Source organism: Cebidichthys violaceus, unplaced genomic scaffold (assembly GCF_023349555.1).
Source record: "Cebidichthys violaceus isolate CVI_PGR_0920_01 unplaced genomic scaffold, fCebVio1.0.p SCAF_16, whole genome shotgun sequence".
NCBI lineage: Eukaryota > Metazoa > Chordata > Actinopteri > Perciformes > Stichaeidae > Cebidichthys > Cebidichthys violaceus.
In genome coordinates, this window is record NW_027176329.1 from 9,664,302 (window position 1) to 9,683,175 (window position 18,874).

Genomic DNA, 18,874 nt, shown 5'->3' on the forward strand with positions numbered 1-18,874 from the left:
GACATTATGGGTTATTGCAAGCAGGTAAATAATGCAGTGCATAACAGCAACAGCAACACTAAAATCAATGCATTAATGAAAAAGGACAACAAATAGTAACAAAGAAAAACTTTTATTGTCAGGGGGGAGTGGGTAGAAAACTGCTGCAAGGTAAATCAGACCAAGAAGGCTTCAACTCTGATAGTGAGGATGGACATATTTTACATTTTTCATAATAAGACATCACTTCATTCCAGCTGGGAGACCTCATGGAAGTATGCACTGAGCATCTTGATCCCCTGAATGTAGTTGGTTCTGAAAGTGGAAAAAACAGTGATGAGCTTAACTAACCGGTGAATACTTGTTTTTATTACAAATCTGTAACAAAAAGGTCCACCGTAAAGATCATTCATGAAGAATTCAAGTTGTTGTATCTCACTTTAATTATAGCTTTTGGGTGGAAGAACTTAACTTGGTACTTGGTCACTAAATTCAACAGAACAACAAAATGTGGCAGACAGACAGTACTTAGCCTACAAACAATCTTTCCTGTGGCCTTAATAATATTATTTCTTTACCACAATAGCACATCTAAATTGGTCCATAGTGATTATTCTAGTGACAGACTTTTAAACTCCTATAAAAAAGGTTTTTTTCTAACTCTTCAGTTCCTGGGCATTCCCCTGCTCTTCTCAATCACAGCGATTCAGGTGGAAAAGGAAACGAGGAAGTGACTGCGACGTACCTGTTGAACTTCTCGTTCTGTGAGTGAGCTCCATCATCAGAGGATCCAACAGGCAGTAGCATGACGTTACGTCCTGTGGCCTCCTGGAAGGTCAGGGTGACGGGGATGCTTCCACCCTCACGAGTCAGGTCAGGCTCCACACCAAAGACTTTAGCACAGCAAGGAGGAGAACATGGAGAGAATAGTCAATATGACTGGAAAAATCTCTACAACATTAGAAAAGAGATTGAAAAAATGTTTTTATCTTTAACCATTAATAATAGGAATCAGAGATCAGATGACATTATATGAAAATCATCATATGAAACCGAAACTATCAACATGAGTAGATAACAGTGGGGCTAAGTAGGAGTATGTGTTTTGAGTGAACTGATCCTTTAACCATATACATCTCTGTACCTGTCTTCATGGCCTTTCGACCTGCCATGTAGTGTGGGTGGTTGAAGTCAGAGACCCAGGCCTTGGCTCCGGAGCCCATGTAAACATTGAGCTTGTTGGGGCTTCCACGTTCAGCAAACTTCTTCTGCAGATGATCGATAACCTTGATGGAGAAAAAGAAAAAATTATGAATGACAGTCTAAGTCCAGACTCAAAACAAAACGCCTTTCTTTTTCATGCTGATTCAGCGTCAATTTTAAAACCCTCATTTGAATATTACCTTCATAAACTTGGATTTATATTGTGTTTTTATCTCCTGTTGGATTACATTATGGGCACAGTTTGAAATGTTTCTATAATGTACCAGATTTTAAATTTATTTATCCTCATCACAATTCAATAGTCAACATCTATCATTCAACAGGCTGTGTTTGCTTGTTTGTATCACTGGTTTCTGTTTGTATTACTCTGTAGGTGTAATTTTATGTGATGTGATAAGTAATTTTGGTTTTGTATTTAAATAATTAACATTACTTTCTTTCCATCTTTAATGAACTTCCCGACTTTTCATTCATTACTTGCCCTTGATTGCTGCTTTGGTAGCGACTTGGCAAACGTACCACTTACTAAACTTGCTTTTTGAACAATTGTTATGATTATTTTAAACCTTATTTTTCAGCAGAACTACTGTTAATCACTGATTTATTGTCAAGAACAGATCCACTTTGGTAGGTCAGGCTTAGGCTCATCTATAAATCTGCTTCACTTGTAAAAGCAATATTCACTAAAAACACAATGAGACTGAGTCATCTTTGTGACACTACCACTGAGGGACTCGAGTCATCAAGTTTTAAATTCCACTGGCAGAGGCTATCTTTTTTTTTTCCACACCACCAACCTTTATTGTGTTCTGGTCACATGACCACTACCATTTGCCAGCACTAGAGTGGGCTTTATGATATTTCCGGGGTCTACCTGCTTCTCCACCACTTTGGGGTCCATGTCGGGGACGAGGCGGATGGAGAACTTGCCGATGACCTTGCGGGGGATCACGGTCTTAGCTCCTGCTTCAGAGAACGCTCCCTCAATACCGTGAAGAGACAGAGATGGATACCTCCAGCGGTGCATCAGGATTTTCTCCTACAGGACAAAAGAAGAAGAGTACACTTAAATGATCATGACTTATCATGCAGTAATGTAATGTCTGTTTGAGTGACGACAGAAATCAATGCCTTGCCTTGGTGTCATGCAGTAGCTGTCCCACTCCGACGTCTTTGCAGTATTCATCCAAGTCAAAATCGATCTTCTCATACAGCTTTTTCTCGTCATCTGTCACAGGGGCCACGTCATCGCTTATCCCAGGAACCAAAATCTTCCCCTTCCCGTCTAAGAGGGTGCCTGTTTAGAGAGACGCAAGCAAAAGATTTAAACACGGCTAAAAACGTAAAAGACTCCAAACTAGTTTTATGAGAGTGTGGCTCAAATATCAGCATCACTTGCCCATGAGTGCAATCAAGTCGGTCATGGCTTCATGAACAGAGCCTCCAAACACCCCTGAGTGCAGATCCTTGTCGCCGCAATGCACCTTTAAATATAAAAAAAAAAACATGTTAATGTGCTTCTTCAGAATACAATTTCACAAAAAACTGCATGACATTTGTGTTATGCGGGAAATGTGCATTACTATATAGCTAGGTTTGGTTATTGCTGTAGCTTAAGTGATTACACTAAGAATTCAAACAGCACTACAATCAGACTTCACCTCAATGTAGAAGTAGCAGATTCCTCTCAGACCGTAGGTGATGCAGGGTTTGGTCTTGCCGAGCCAATAGTTGTCGGAGATGCAGACGTAGTCCACATCTTTTAAGAAGGTGTCTTTTCGTGCAAACACCAGTTCATCCAGGCCCTCAGATCCAGACTCCTCCATCCCCTCGAAGCAGAATTTGATGTTGATGGGAAGCTCCTGCAGGAAGTGAGATAAGGGAGAAAAAACAGTTTGAAACGGAGTTGAAAGAGCGCACAAAACCATCAGATCTTTTTATTTAGAAAATAACTTTGATATTGATCATAGAGTAGATCCTGGGATTGTTGACTGAAGCTCCTCACAGCATGTCGCTGTGATATTTTCCTCAGACAAGCTGTTTCGTGAAAGTTGACTTGGTTTAATCATTAAGTGATGACTGGATAAGACGCGACTACCGATTTCATCCAGAGACCTTTGACCACCTCTCCTGATGACGGCTCTAAAATTATCAACGGCCAATTACAGAATCAGCTCAGCACTTAAATACAGAGATAATGAATATCTAGGCTTGATGCAGAATCATTTTGTAAAATCACTCCTGGTCACAACACCAAAATCAATACTGAACAGTAATTCAACAAGATTCTGTATTATTATTATTGTTCCCATAGAAAAACAAATGTATTGCTCCTGTTATGTTCCGGGTCAAATTGACCCGTTTCAAAGTTTGAAAATCTAGAAAAAATATTTTAAAGTACTTTTTCTGTATGAAACTTCTTCTGCTTGCCTTAATTAGTGTAATCAATGTTTAAAAAAAATAGAAATATGATGCATTTGCAACCCCCCCTGCAGGTTTCTATAACAGAGATGATGTTCGGGTCAATTTGACCCGGCAGTGAAAATGGAGGCTATAAGGGGTCAGAAGTGTCAAGTTTAGACCATCTCTTTCTTTGAAAACGTGAGACAAAGTATTTCTTACTCCCTCCCACCATGTTTCACTCCATTTCTCACTCACTCACTCACTCACTCACTCACTCACTCACTCACTCACTCACTCACTCACTCACTCACTCACTCACTCACACACTCACTCACACACTCACTCACACACACACACACACACACACACACACACACACACACACACACACACACACACACACACACACACACACACACACACACACACACACACACACACCTCGTTCATTGTGCTCATCTCTTGTTAATTTTTGTAAATTTCTGTTTCTTAACCCTATAAACAAACATAAATGAAGTTTACTTTCAATACAAATCCTTATGACTCATTTGGCTTGATTTTGAGTGAGCAGGTCAATATGACCCTGAACAGCAGAGGTGTCTCATCTCTATTAATCTACATCACCCCATGAAAAAAAAAAAGTTTCAAAATGTAAAAACAATTTTGAAAAAAATAGATGTTATGGTAGACTAAAGCAATTTATATCTAGGTTTTTCCAAAGTACCAAAAAATTTTAAAACATGTATTTTTCATGAAAACGAGTGAGGTATCCTAATTGAACTATGATCTATGGAGGGGTGAATAACTCCATTCCACTAAATACTGATTGTATTTCGTAATGGAGTTGGTGATGAGGTGCAAACTATATTTATTAGGATTTTTTGGTTTCTGACCACTTTTGGATGATTAAACATGTACCGGGTCAATTTGACCCGGGCACATCAATGCTGTACCTAAAAAACGAACATAACAGGAGGGTTAAGCATAACGTAGCTGAGTAGCAGTGTTACCATGTTGTCCCAAATAGTCTCTGTGAATGTTCGTGACAAATGGATCTAACCTACAATTATCATTCCATTCTACTTCTATAAATAAATGGCAAACAATGTTATGATGTAAATGTCATAAAACCACCTCGGCACATTCCAAGCAACATTCCTGCTGGTGATTTATTGTTTCCCATCGCCGTTCAACCGCACCCAATTTGACAAGTCATTAATAAGAAGAACATAACCAAACCAAAACAGGTTTGTCTGGATTATCTGTATCACCATAATCAATGATGCTGGCTGGCTGGACTGTGATCACACACAGTCTTGTAACAGAGGTCTGGTCCCATATCACTTATCACACAATTTGTACTTCATTTAATTTACAGGAGCGATTACTGACAGCGGCCAGTGCCACAAGGAGGATCTCGGCCTTGCTGGTTTGATTTCTTGAAGCAGGACATATTACTGTCAACTGGACAATGTAGTTGTGGTTTTGTCAACTCTGCCCCTGGAAACAATTTGTTGTCCCTAAAATCAATGTGTGCCCACTGAATCAGAATCAGGTTTATTATTTCACTTGTGGTGGATACAATTAACATATTAAGAGGAAATAAAGGGTAAAGAAAGATTCCATAAGTAAGAGAAGAAAACTGTGGAGGGAACTTTACCTGCTGGATCTTCTGGTGGGCCTCAATGCAGTTAAACCAGGCCAACACTGGACCCTTGTCATCAGTTGAGCCTCTTCCATAGAGCTTACCTGCAAACAGAAAACTGTGTTTTAGTTTGTCTTGGGTCTTTATTTTATTGTAGTTATTACGTTTTTATTTGTAAAAAAAAAAAAAAAAAAAAGGCTTATGAATTTACGTTGTCTAGGCATAGTTACATATGCAACACAATAAGAACAAAATTATTAATTTATTCTCTTATTTCAAGTTACTTGCTAGAAGTACCAGCAAAGTTAAAGAACCCTTTCACACAATGAGCAGTGTGAGGCAAAGTCTAGCAACTAAACAACTAGATAGTAAAACACGACATAAGCAAGAAAGATCAGAGCTGAGCAGACAGGAATGAGACAGGAGGAAGTGGCTGTGGAACTTTCTGTCAGCTGACTTTCACCAGAAAGCACACGAGACCTTTTGGGTGTTGGAATTATTAGCACCATTGATTAGATGATTAAACATCTATCATCGTTCAATACATTTACGAAATAAAATGCTTCACCAAAGTAAAGCTGAATGTATTCTTGTTAAACACAACTGCACTTGCTCAACTAGACCTGTGAGGTTTGCAGATAAGACAAGATTAAGAGCACGACTCTACTGGGCTGGACTTTGGTAATATGCTGCAAACTGTGATATGATCAAAAGTACAAAACTGATAAAAGCTCAAAGAGCAATTAAACAAGACGTTACATTTAAGTAATGAGGAGTAGAAACCACCTCTCTGCTCTCCAAGAGTTCTATGTAATAGTTGTGTGCAGACCTTTTGATATCTTCTCAGATACTAAATGACCAGTTTCATTTTATTCTGTAGCTCCGTCACAGTCAGTTAAACTCGGTTTTCCTTTCACTGTCCTCCTTGTTTCTGCCCTCAGGCGTTCTCTGCAGGACAGGTTGGTCCAGTGCAAAGTGATACTATATTATTGCCACGCTGAAAAAGAAGGTGGTGTAATCATTACACCAAAGATTGGGAGAAACAAACCCTGAAGTCAACCTCATCAAGTCTCGTCTTACATGCCAAAACATTCCAGTCTACTGCAATAACTTGCAATAGAGCCTGTTTGTTTCTGTGTCAATGTCATATTGAAACAGAAACAAAAAACTCCTGCTCTCACCGTCTTTCTCCACCAGAGTGAAAGGCTCTGTATCCCAGCCATCATCAATGTTAGCCGGCTGGACATCCAGGTGGCCATAGATACACACGGTCTTCTTGCCCGGGTCCGACCCCAAACGTCCCAGGATGATAGGCGGCAGGGGGATCTCCTCTCCAGAGGGAAGCTGCATGCACAAACAAAAACAGCCTACATTTCAGTACAGGTTCAAGGATTACTAGTGATGAAGTCCAAACATTAACAGTGCAACAACACACCTTCTGTTTTCCGATGTCCACCATCTCCACTGTCCCCCCAAGCTTCTCGATGTCCTTGGCGGCCATCTCCATCATCTTCTTGATCTCCCCGCGCTTCTCTGGCCAAGCAGACACGCTCTGGACTGCGACCCAGTCTGCAAGACGCTGGGGACACCGAGACAGATTTACATACATTTGAATGCTGTCTGAGAAAACATGGGCAAAGGTTTGAAAAGTTTGAGGCTCACGTTTGGTTAAAGCTCCATTTAAACTATAAAGTGGAGCCGGAGCGAATGTGTCTTAGCACTTTGATCAAGTGAAGACAAACTATTTGACTGCAATCGTTGACTGTAACAGCAAGAGGTCGTACACTTCCCTCAGGATGAGCTTACCTGCACGTACAGATCCTGGTGTTCGTCCACATACTTGAAAAGTTCTTTGAGATGAGCCATCTTGTCCAGCGACAGGAGCTGAGGGTTTAAAAGGCAGAGCGGAGTAAGAGTCAACCTTCAGCCCTTTGCTGTCTTATGTGGTGAAGAAAAAAGACACCACGCCCTGCTGCAAACCTGCTGAGCCCTGCACTATTTGTACCCCCTTCTGTCATGCATTGCAGAGTCAGAAGAGCAAGTTTCAGATCAGGAAGTTGAGTTGGTGACAGTTTTGAAACTTTTTGTCACAGCTGCTACTTTATGTGTCTTGTAGTTTTAAAAACAGAAAAGCAGGCACGTATTAGAAAGTTGCAAAAGGTCCCATTACAGCAGAAGGGTCACTTCCCTCCCTTTAAGATCCATGTATGGACATTTATAACATCACTTTAACGTTGAGACACAAGTTTTTAGGTTTAACTTGGAAGAATATGCATGAAAACCTCAATATAATTACTCAAAAGCTAACGGGCTAAATGCTCTGTTCATTTCTGAATTGCACAGAGACACATTAAATCCACTCAGTCAGTTATGAGAACTCACTTCGCGTTTATTCCCGGACAGCTGATGTCCACACGTGGCTCTTCTCACCTGACAGACACTTCCTGTGTTTCCTAATGACGTGGACACGCAGCTGTAACGTTGAAACTTGTTAATGTTTTCTTCCACGCACGAAATAACAAGAAGGCAGAGAGACTTCCTCACATCAGTGGACGTCAGTGGATGCTGTTTGGTTGTTTTCACGGCGCAAAGGATTGTGGGTCAGCGGGAGATGCTGCGTCATGATCAGCCATGAGAACCAGAAACAGTTGAGGGGAGGGAGCAACCCTCTCTGACAAATCTACGTTAATTTACAAATGAGAGCAGCTCAGGTGCAACAGCGGTGGAAGTAGTACTACAAAAATGATTGAGGAAATACTTTTTATAACACTTCAAATATTCAGTTTTTAGGTATTTTGTCAGTAGAAATGTATGACATTTACTTTGAAATATATCCTAATTGGTACAGTAAAAATGTCTGATTTTCAGTATGGGTGGAGTCAACGATGTCTTGAACACATGTAAATCAGTCATTGTCTGGAATTATTGAGAAACATATTTTTATAGCACCTTAAATATTCAGTTATTAGACGTTTTGTCGGTAGAAATGTATGACTTTTACTTTGAAATACATCCTAATTGGTACAGTAAAAATGTCTGATTTTCAGCATAGTTGTTGTCAAAGATGTCTTGAACACATATAATCAGTCATTGTTTGGAATTATTGAGGAAACACTTTTTATAACACTTCAAATATTCAGTTTTTAGATATTTTGTCAGTAGAAATGTATGACTTTTACTTTGAAATATATCCTAACTGGTACAGTAAAAATATCAGATTTTCAGCATGGTTGTTGTCAAAGATGTCTTGAACATAATCAGTCATTGTCTGGAATTATTGAGAAACATTTTTTTTGTTTTGTTTTGTTCCGTCAATCAGCTCCCATCCAGAGAAGCTCTTTTAAAATGGATTGGACCAAAATTGTACTATATCGTGGACATCAATTACGTGAATTAAAAGCTCGCCGCACAAAATACAAATTAGGCTTAAATATATGTGCACATACATTTTCCAACACTTAATAGGTCAATTCTGACTTTTACTTGGATTGTTTTTTAAGTCTTGAATTGTGAATAATATATATATATATATTTTAAACGTATTAACGTAGTTCAGACATGTTTTTTATCAATTAGACAAAACATTAAAGTACATTAAATGCAAACCACCTACTCTCCATCCCCAAAAGTAGACTCAACACTTCTTTGACTGTGTAAAAACACATTTCATGTTTCATACAGATATGGAGTATTGCTTCGCTGTTATATTGAATTACATTTCAGTTGTAGCTCATAAACCTGGTATCTCAGTATATATATATATATATATATATATATATATATATATATATATATAAATATATATACACACACGTATATATGTGTATATACATATATTTGTACCATTTGTGTCTTGTTTTATGTATACTGTATGATGCTTATATATGATCTCATTAACAGAATGTTAAATTATTCCCACCGACTGTGGCTCAATTTTATATCAAAGCAAAATGAGTAAACTTGTGTGTTTATATTTTCTTTTCCACATAATGTCATCTCATCTCATGTCTTCACCCGCTTATCCGAGATCGGGTCGCGGGGGCAACAGCTCCATTCCACATAATGTGGCATAATGTATTTCGCAGAGCATTACTGGATTTTTCTATCAGTTTTAAATATTTTCCATAATGGCTAATTTAAAATAATTACAAGCATAATCAAAGAAAAATAAATATCCGAGTGTGGCAAAAGACTTTATTGCATATATTTCAAGTACACAAACACCCCATGTATTGTGCTACTGCACCACAGGTCGAATGAAAAGACTACTCAAAAGTCTTAATCATTAAAAACAATAGATTCTCTTTCTTTAAATCATATTCTCTGGAGCAAATAAAAACAAACAAACAAATCAAAAGGCCTGGATGTTCGGTCAGAGAAAGAGAAAATCATTTGTAGGCATTGGCTTTATGTTTGGGCAAGAAGTTGAAATTCGTTGGTACCGGTCCAAGTAGCATTTCACTGGAGAAAAGTAAGATATTATAATCAGTAAATACATACATTTAGCAGTTATTCTTAGTGTAGCTTGATTTTGAATGGTGATTCTTGTTTAAAAATGGTTTCCGGCTCACCTAATCCTGACCCAGTCCCCAACATGTTGACTGGCCATTAGTGACTCCAGGTAGTTCCTGCCCAGGTAGTACGGAGGTCTCTCGTTGATCTTCTGAGGCACCCGTTCCAACAGCCCTACTGGAATATATCTGAGGGACAGAGATAGTACAACAATAAGTGTGATTCCGGATCAAATGGCAAGTCATGAATATTTCTTGTTATTAGCAGAAGAAATATACTGCAGTGCGTGTTGTTGCCCACCTGCACATGAAGGAGAGCCACTCCAGCATGAAGGTGCGGGTCTTCTCCACACCTCGAGTGTCGGAGCCCCAGTGCTCCAGACCGAAGTTGCTGAAATCCCGGAGGACGTCCAGTCGCTCACTGGACGAGATGTCCCAGTGTCTGCTCTCCTTTATTTCAGTGAAGATCCAGGGCTTAATGAGAGCACCCCTGAAGAGACCAAAAAAAAAATCAAACATGCTAAATCAATTTCACCACAAAGACAACTGGGCTCCGTTAAATGGAGTAATTCCTCTGGTCAGGATTCTTTGTTACTATGCTCTTAATTACTGTAAAAGTAAGAAAGCACAATAATTTAAATTATAATGATGCATTATAACAAATAAACGGAGCGTGGGCAAAATAATAGAAACACCACGTAAAAAAACCAACAGAATCATTACTATCACAAAAAAGGGTATAAGGCAGCTATAGAGCCAATTAGCTGTCAGCCTCAACTCTGACAATTTCAAAACTTAGCAAGCTAACAGCTAGCTAACAGTAGCAAAACCTATTTGTCTCTACCTGATGATGTGTTCGCTATTGGCGTGGTGATATTCAAACGCTACTGGTGATTGAAATTATGCTATTGTTTGAATTACTTTTTGTTTTGTTTTTACACAAGTTCTAACTAGCTTTGCATGTTACCAAAATGTATTTTTATAATTTAATCTATCCATTTCGCAGTAACTCACTGTCCACTAGATGGCGCTCTAGGGCCCACTGCCCAGTGGTTGAGAACAGCTGACGCAGACCACATAATAATGTGACATTTAGATCGGTTTTTCCATTGATTTGTCTGTACTGTGTGTATTCACTAGAGTGGCACCAACCTTGCAATCATAATGCCAGAAACTCCAGTCTCTTTTGCTTTCATGGCATCTTCATAGGACAGTATGTCTCCATTACCTGGGACAATAAACACAGTTCACCTCATCACCAACAAATAATGACTCTTCCACAGGCTGTGCATGATAAATATACAGTTCTCTACACCTCAGAGAGGGTTGTTATTGTGATAGTATTGAACTGTATGCAGCTAAAATATTAGGTAAACAAAATGCACATACCAAACAGTGGGACAGGACTAGCCAGCTTGGAACAGGTGTTGATGTAGTCCCAGTCAGCCGACTTAGTGTAGCGCTGCTCTCTGGATCGGCCATGCAACTGTAAGAAAACTACAGCATCAGTGGCATCACACTTTGAAACAGACTCGTATTAATTTGCAGATACAAAAATGACAAAAGACGGAGGACAAACTATTATGCATGACTGACAAAAAATAAAGGGCTGGAAATGACAAGGACACACATTTAACAAGAGTCAAAGAAAATGCAAAATGGGAACACATAAAGTTAGACAAATAAAGAGTCATATCTGGTGCTCAAACAATGCATTTTGGAGGGGTGTCCACCCCACATGGCCTTAAAAGACACTACTGGAAATGAGACTCAATTTGACTTCCATAGTTGTCATTTATTTCTTGACTCATGCTGCGGCTGTATTTAAATATGATTTTCACCGCATGGTGTGGGTCAATACCTTTTTACACCCATGCCTCTTTTTACAGTTGCAACACCGTTTCACATTTATTTAAGCTGCTTTTACACAAGACGTACCGTGATCATAGAGACATCCCACTTCTTCATCTCTGGGATGAGTTTGTGTGCTACGTTGCACTTCTCCTGAACACCAGTGCGGATCTTGACTGTTAAAGGGACGTCAAGGACCTTCAGGAGGAAAGAAAACATTCTCATCCATCCTTAAACTTTGTGGAAAACATTTTCCTGGATGGATTATTAAAAACTACTTTAACACTTGCATACTATGCATATTAAATGACGGCATTTTCTGCTAAAAGCCAAAATTCACCAAGATATCAAATTCAGACACGTACATAGTTCATTCCCTTGATTATCTGTTCAAACTTTCTGGTGCGTGTCATCAAGCCGCAACCTCCGCCCTGATAAGGGAAAGTAAACAAACACCATCTGTTAGTCAGTGACATGTTAATGTTTAATATTGCTTTATACACTCAATCATGAAACACAAAAGTCTGTCTGACTGTAAAGCTCTCACTCATCACAGTGCCATTTAATTCAGCCCACATGGCCTCCCATATTTACCAGCAGGCTTATCTTTTTTTTTGTTTATTGATCTCAACCACTGTAGAAAAACATGGTTATACCGACTGTGATGTTTACCTTCTTGTAGACGAGGTCAATGGGGCATCCGGAGTTGATGTCCACAAAGTCGACATCAATGTTACCGTTGATGAGCTCTGCACACCTCGTCATGGTGTCGGGGAAGCAGCCTTCCACCTGGAGACACAATCAGGACTTCAGAACTGAGGCCGTCTTCACTCTCACTAAAGTCCACAAGCCGCGTTCATGACAACGTGAACAAAGTAATTCAACAGCTCTGAGGAGTCTCAACAATCTATGACGACATCACCTGGACGCCAAAAACATCTTCGCTTTCGTGGCGTTTCAGGAGAGCCCACTCTGACTGCTGCCCCTGCAGCAGGTTGGTGCACATGGCCATCTCCCCGCAGGTGATGTCAGCTCCGAAGCGCTTGCACACGCGACGGAAAGGCAGATTTCCACACTGAGGAAAGAGATGGAATTTATTTAGTCAGGTCAAAACCTTATCTATTTGGGTTAGGGTTAGGATGTATAGACATTTTAACAGCAAATTTGATTTGTCGGTCAGCATTTAACTACATCAAACCTCAGCGCATGATTCAATCTGGCTGTACTTACAGTTGTTAGAGGAGCAAGGTAGAGCTTGTCTTGAAAGTCCACCTTGAACACAGAGAAAGGGGATTACATGATGTCCCTTGGGTTATTTTAAATCATTTTGGAGGAGGGATGGTTGCCTATACCTGTTTCTTTTCACACTGGCGCAACTTGATAACATCTACATCAGTGAGCGGCCCAACCGTCTTCACTGGAGGCTGTTTTTCTGGGATGGCCTGTAGCTGGTCACAGAGAAAACGCGTACAAAAAAAATACTTCTAAAATGCCAAGCAACACACATACCCCTATATAAGAGGTAGTGGTAGTAGTAGAAGAGTAGAAAGTTGTACCTGGGCTTCAGCCTCATTAGATGCACGCTGCTCCCCTCCTGTTGGATCTGCAGATAACTCAGCTGCACGAGTATCACCTAAGAGTGTCAGAAGACTGAATTATCAACCGCTCAACTCAGGGGATAAAGAATGACATGCATGTTGCCCAAATAAAATGAGGTGAGCTAATTAAAATGAAATCTCCAATAAGTTCCTTTTCACTGCTGATTACAGCACTTCTGTGTCGGTATAATTTCAAACCACTCATAGAACAAGAACGACCGACGGCTTCATTCTTAGCACTGGCAGAATATTAATATTCCTGAAGGACATTTAATGTATGCGTGTGTATTACGTCTTACCGTTCCCTTGCTGTTCTCTTTTCTCTTTGTTGTTCGAAAGTATTTTGAGGTACTCTTCTGACTTTTTGAATGTCACCGAGCGCTTCCTCAGGCGAATCTGCAGGTCTTTACTGAGGCTGTTCTTCACCGGCGTCCGGCCCTCGTTGGCCTTAATTAGTTCGGCGTTCACCATGGTTTTGAAGTCAGGTGTAGTGTGCGCCTTGGCGTAGCGGCAGCAGAAACCATAACCACACTTTCCGAATGTGTCATAGAGGTAGCAGCTCTCCCCGATGTCAGCGGGCTTAGTTGCCAAGTACTCGGCTACGTTGTGGTGAAAGTGGCATTTGTCTCCAAAGGGACATTCCCTGTTGTCCTGCATGGATGGGAAAAGTCACGACAATGACTGTCAGCTGACATAGCGACTGAGGGGCACTTTGTGAATGGTCGGTTAGAGTTTCATACCTGAATGACTGAGAGACACAGTCGTTTTTCATCATAGGCGGTGGGCTTTTTGTGTGGCCTTGACTTATTCTGTCCCCGAATGCGTTTACCTTCTCGTTTGCCGCTCTTATTCCCCTCCTCGGGGTCTAGTTTGAGCTTTTTTGTTTCAGGTTCCTCAACAGAAGTTGCCTTCGTCTCCTCTACTTTGTCACTCTCACTGGCCTTTTCACCCTTTGGGCCCCGCCACTCAGAGTCTACAAACCCATGAAATTTGTCTTTGGTGGTCAGGAATCTGCAAATACAAGAAGAAAAAAAAGAAATGTAATGACCCATCAGTTTGACAATGTAACAACCTGACATACAACACGGGTACTTTAAGTGCGAGTGGAATGACCATTGTGTGGAAAAGTGCAACATCAACACCCTGCAAATGAATCTGTAACACTGTGTAATGTCTATGTATTTTAACACAGCGTCTTATGTTGGCAAAGCTGTTACTATTTTTACTTCTGTACCAATAAGATGTGAGACCGGAGACAGTTCAGGCCACCTTAATTGTCATAACAGAGAAGAATATTTTGTGACATTTGCCTCCTGCTCTATTTCCACATGGTGATGTGGAAACCAATGATACAAATACAAGAGGGGCTATTGATGTGGACCATCCAATCCTTGTAAAACTGGAGCAATAGCTAAAAACATACTGTGTGCAAGAAGTCAAGGACATTCACTATAGTTACACTGCTAAGCCTTTTTGCTGACCGTGTAGTTCTGTTGGCTCCATCAGACAGAGCAGAGTGAAATCTATGAGTCCATGCTACTCTGCAGGAAAAAGGTGGATTATTCTAATCAGGTCTGGAACCAGTTTCTACCCCAAGTGTAGGGCATCTCTAGGTATACCAATGAGGACAAGATGGAGCACGAGAACGGGAGGCAGGCTGGAGTGATGTCAGCTTTGATACAAGCGTTATAACGGAGTGTCGTGGTGAAGAGGGAGCTGACGGGCAAGACTTGATGCAGAGCAGGGGGATCGTGACGTTCAGAGTTTTGGCAGCTGTGTGGATGATGTCACATCAGCTGTCTGAATGGAGACTCTTGCACCAAACATACCCTTTGGACAACAACTGAGAATGTGTGCAGTGATCTCCACCATGTATTAAGTAGCTAGTTACTTACTGTGGTTTGAGGGCAGCTTCGCCCTTCACAGCTCCACTTGTCCTCTTTTCAACCGTTTCCTCTGCTGCTCTTTCCATCACACCTTCACAGGCTTTCTCCAAATCCTTTTCCCTGGAAAATGTACATCAGATAATCACTTTGAATCGAACTAATTAACGCACCTCTTAACCGAAGAGCTACTGATCTCCTTCCTGGTCGTGGGATACCAGTAATGTTATATCAGAAAGACTGTACTACATATTCCATACATACGAGTTGACTTATCAACAGTCATTTGAAAACACTCCATTTAACTCCCCGGTTGCCTGTCTGTTTAAATTGAATTAATTTATTAGTGAAGTTACTTACATTTTATTATCCAAGTTGCCAAGATAAACAGCTAACGCTAACTGTTACTGTAGCATGCTTTGCTGGAACCTAACCCTGCTAGCAAGCTAACCGCTAACTTAAAGGCTGCTGAAGCAAACAGTCAACTAACCACTTGCTTGCTAATGTATTTGACGCTAATTTATAAAAAAAAAAGTAAATATTAAATAATTACAGTACGCTTGGATTACACTTCTGTCTCACACACCAACATGCAGTAACAATACAACTGCATGGAGAGGCAGTTGAGCTGCAGTTTGGTAAAGTCCGTGGTGTACTGTGTGGACGTCTGACGAACATTAGTTCCGCGTAACACAGCTCGTAACCTTCAGAGTAACTAATGAATTCTACAGGTAGTCCAGGGATAAAATGTAATCAGATTACATTTAATATACATGACAAGTTTCAGTTTATAAATGATACTATATATATATATATATATATATATATATATATAAATAAACCAAAAATTAAATTATATATATATATAATTAAATTTTGTTTTTATATATATATATATATATATAAAAACTAAAAATTAAATTCAGTAATTCATTACAAAATAGAACTACAATAATAATTGAAACATTTAGTCAGCTTTTTTGGATATCACTTTTATTTTAAGATTGCATCCTCACATGAATTTGAACATATCATTTATACATCTTTGACCAAGTAAAAAAATGAGTCACATGCAAATCAATTTTTGTGTACAAAGCTATTAAAGATCAGAAATGTATGCAGAAACTGATAGTTGATCCATTGTTTTAGTTTGCTGCCTTCTGTGATAGTAAATACAATATTTTTGTGGTTTTGGAGTATTGGTTGGAAAAAGAAGAAATTTGAAATGTGACCTTGGAGTATAGGAAATTGTAATTTTATTTTAAAGAAAAATATTCAGCAGATTCATCTATAATTAGATTGTCATTGTAGCCCTACCAGATATATTGAAACATTACAAAAGAGACATCCGCAAAGTCAGAAATCATATTTTAATTACTACATGAAGGAAAAAATGACTGCCCTGAAGCAAAGCTCAGGTAAAGGCAGCATCCACCATTATACAACATCATAATACAGACAGTTTCACTCAGTCGTCTGGTGAGGCACCAAGTCTTTCTATCTTTGCATCAAACCGCTTCCGGCTGGAGTCCAGGATGTTGATGCCATTCTTCTGGAAGTCATAGCCCACTCTCTGCAGCTCCCCGAGTCGCCCTGTAATGTTCTCGGTGCTGTAGTCTAAAACTTTGGGCTTGTCCAGTATTTGCTTCATTGTTATTCCTCCTCTCAGGAGACAGTCCAGTTTAGAGCTCAGCGTGTCCGGCCCAATGTACAGAACCATTGGATAGCTGAGGATTAGTTTCTTTATGTCAGCTTTCCGACAGCCAAGTGAAACCATCCTCTCCTGGAGACTGTTGAAATTCTTTTTCAAATATTCATTGGAAAGGTCCAGTATTTCTGCCCCGGGGCCTTGAAGAAGAGCAAGCATTTCTGAATCGCTCAACTTCAGAGAAGCTCTCAGGATATCGATGTTTGTCTTGACTCTCTTCGTGCTTCGGATGAGAATGTAAAGGTTTCTGGATATGACAGATTTGGGAAACTGCTCCGGATTTGTCCCGCCAAGTTCTGCGCAGATGTCTTCCAGAAACTCCACCATCTGCCTGTTGAGCTCTAAACTGTTGGAGAATGTCCGTGGCGCCGTGGTCAGCAGCCGATGGAGGTCTTTGGTGTTCAGTCCCAGCGAGGTCAGAAAAGCTATGTTCTTCTCCAAGTTCCCGTTATCACTGGACCGGAAGAAAGACTCCGGTGAGCGATCCAGGATGCTCACAATTTCTCCATCGGTCTTGAAGATGTCTCTCCACAGCTCCCAGCGCTGTTCCAGGTGTTCGATCGAGCGAGTGATGGCGCGCGGGTAACGGGATATGATGCTGGCGATTACTCTGCGGCTGGCGCCTTTACCTTGCAGGAACTTCGCGAGCCCTTGCTCATTAGTGAAAGCTTTACGAAGCACCCCAGGCTGACGCTGGCGGGCCATCTTCACGTCAACTCCCATGAGATTCAGATTCTCCAGCAGAGATTCATTCTCCGTGGTCACCGGCGGCTTTGGCTCACTGCTTTTTGCAGGGGTGCTGCAAAGGCCCCTGGGAAGGAAGGTTGACGTCGACTGAGCCGGAATGTGTCCAAAGCTGCGCTGCAACGTCACTGATCGCTGAAAGCTGAGGAGAGCCCTCACTCCAGCTACTGCTGCCATTTTTAATGAGGAGGGCAGGTTTTAGTGGACCTAAAGGAAAAATAAACATATTTATCAAACAGTTGTCAGATAAATATAGAGCAACAAGTGTACAAAAAAAGGAGCATAAATTGAAAGTAGTCTTTTAAAGTGCCTCAAAATTGCACTTAATTGTAATGTTAGGTCTTGACACCACTTCAGTGTTGATATATCACTCATATATATATATATATATATATATATATATATATATATATATATATATATATATATATATATATATATTGCATATATTCTATACAAGCTCGTAAATGTATGTTAACTGTGAGGGAAACGGGCAACGTTAACGTTAAACCTGACACAGGAACCATCGTATTCTTATTTACAAGCTAACATTTAAGTGATAAACAGTCCGACTGACTGAATGAAGTCTGTCGGTAGGTCGCATCGTTACTTTAACGTTAAATATTCAACTGTTGAGAGACCCTTAAATTACTGAATAGAAAGTCCAGGTCAGCTCGTAACTGAAACGTTACAGTTATTTATACATTTATCAATGTCTCAATCTATAGCCATTTTTTAGAAACTAAATAAAAACACATACCATGTACTTTAGGTTTCTTTTTGCCACCAACATTCTGGTGGTGGAGGAGTTAGGCATTTCTCACCGTGAAGGCGGAAACGTGAACGTCTTCTCGCGAGATTTTGTCGTCCGAGAATATAATAATCCAGATGTATATTGCTTCATTACCGCCATCTAGCGTTTTGGAGTTTAAAAGCACTCTATGCTCATTTCTAACCTATATGTACAGTCTATCTATGGTTTCAACCACTAGATAGCAAATTACTTCAAATTAACTTTTACGCATTTCTACCTGTCATAGGATACACTCAATAGTAATGTTTCAGGACAGAAAGCAGGATTTTAGATTGTATTATGATTATTTTCCTCTCATACTATCAATTCAATAAACATTTCAATTATATTTTCTATGTTATCTCTGCTGTTGATGGCATAAACGTGTAATGCTTTCTCCACACTGCAAGGATGTAGCTCTGGTGAAGCTATAATAAATACTTTAGTTATATTTTAATTTAATTTAATAATATTTGCTGGAATCAGCCTTAAACATTCACCATTTATTAATTTGTTTGCACATGTTGAATGTTAA

At 39.9% G+C, this 18,874-nt stretch overlaps 3 protein-coding genes across 4 annotated transcripts; all 3 read right to left on the reverse strand.

The window, feature by feature from the left end:
* Positions 1–93: 93 nt before the first annotated feature.
* On the reverse strand, positions 94–7,811 carry cndp2 (carnosine dipeptidase 2). 2 transcript variants are annotated; one of them, XM_068711101.1, is made up of 12 exons: positions 7,682–7,811; positions 7,058–7,135; positions 6,687–6,830; positions 6,433–6,595; positions 5,267–5,355; positions 2,865–3,065; positions 2,603–2,687; positions 2,340–2,500; positions 2,078–2,242; positions 1,124–1,265; positions 725–872; positions 94–294 (listed from the first exon to the last, which is right to left on the reverse strand). In XM_068711101.1, the coding sequence occupies exons 2-12, from the start codon at positions 7,115–7,117 to the stop codon at positions 228–230; spliced, it is 1,425 nt and encodes a 474-aa protein (XP_068567202.1). In that variant the 5' UTR covers positions 7,118–7,135; positions 7,682–7,811; the 3' UTR covers positions 94–227. The 2 variants fall into 2 exon arrangements, with proteins under 2 accessions (XP_068567202.1, XP_068567201.1); XM_068711100.1 differs by having other exon boundaries at positions 7,634–7,811.
* A 1,619-nt stretch (positions 7,812–9,430) lies between these two features.
* On the reverse strand, positions 9,431–15,710 carry dus3l (dihydrouridine synthase 3-like (S. cerevisiae)). Its single transcript, XM_068711102.1, has 16 exons — positions 15,455–15,710; positions 15,107–15,217; positions 13,952–14,222; positions 13,511–13,862; positions 13,170–13,246; positions 12,966–13,061; positions 12,844–12,885; positions 12,536–12,688; positions 12,286–12,402; positions 11,979–12,044; positions 11,701–11,811; positions 11,152–11,248; positions 10,915–10,990; positions 10,064–10,252; positions 9,823–9,951; positions 9,431–9,712 (listed from the first exon to the last, which is right to left on the reverse strand). Coding segments are annotated over exons 1-16 (1,962 nt in total). The 5' UTR covers positions 15,457–15,710; the 3' UTR covers positions 9,431–9,639.
* Positions 15,711–16,445: 735 nt separating this feature from the next.
* LOC137872396 (transcription termination factor 1, mitochondrial) lies at positions 16,446–18,385 on the reverse strand. Its single transcript, XM_068710604.1, has 2 exons — positions 18,307–18,385; positions 16,446–17,753 (listed from the first exon to the last, which is right to left on the reverse strand). Exon 2 carries the CDS (start codon positions 17,721–17,723, stop codon positions 16,563–16,565), a length of 1,161 nt encoding a protein of 386 aa, XP_068566705.1. The 5' UTR covers positions 17,724–17,753; positions 18,307–18,385; the 3' UTR covers positions 16,446–16,562.
* Between the last annotated feature and the right edge of the window lie 489 nt (positions 18,386–18,874).

Excerpts from the sequence above, each read along its gene's own strand:
- cndp2 (XM_068711101.1), bottom strand. The coding sequence starts at position 7,117 with ATGGCTCATCTCAAAGAACTTTTCAAGTATGTGGACGAACACCAGGAT. Across the intron at positions 2,501-2,602 it reads CGACTTGATTGCACTCATGG|GCACCCTCTTAGACGGGAAG; the intron begins GCAAGTGATGCT and ends CTCTCTAAACAG. Across the intron at positions 295-724 it reads CAGAACGAGAAGTTCAACAG|AACCAACTACATTCAGGGGA; the intron begins GTACGTCGCAGT and ends TTCCACTTTCAG.
- dus3l (XM_068711102.1), bottom strand. Across the intron at positions 13,062-13,169 it reads CTAATGAGGCTGAAGCCCAG|CTACAGGCCATCCCAGAAAA; the intron begins GTACAACTTTCT and ends CTCTGTGACCAG. Across the intron at positions 12,689-12,843 it reads ACCTTGCTCCTCTAACAACT|TGTGGAAATCTGCCTTTCCG; the intron begins GTAAGTACAGCC and ends CTCTTTCCTCAG.
- LOC137872396 (XM_068710604.1), bottom strand. The coding sequence starts at position 17,723 with ATGGCAGCAGTAGCTGGAGTGAGGGCTCTCCTCAGCTTTCAGCGATCA.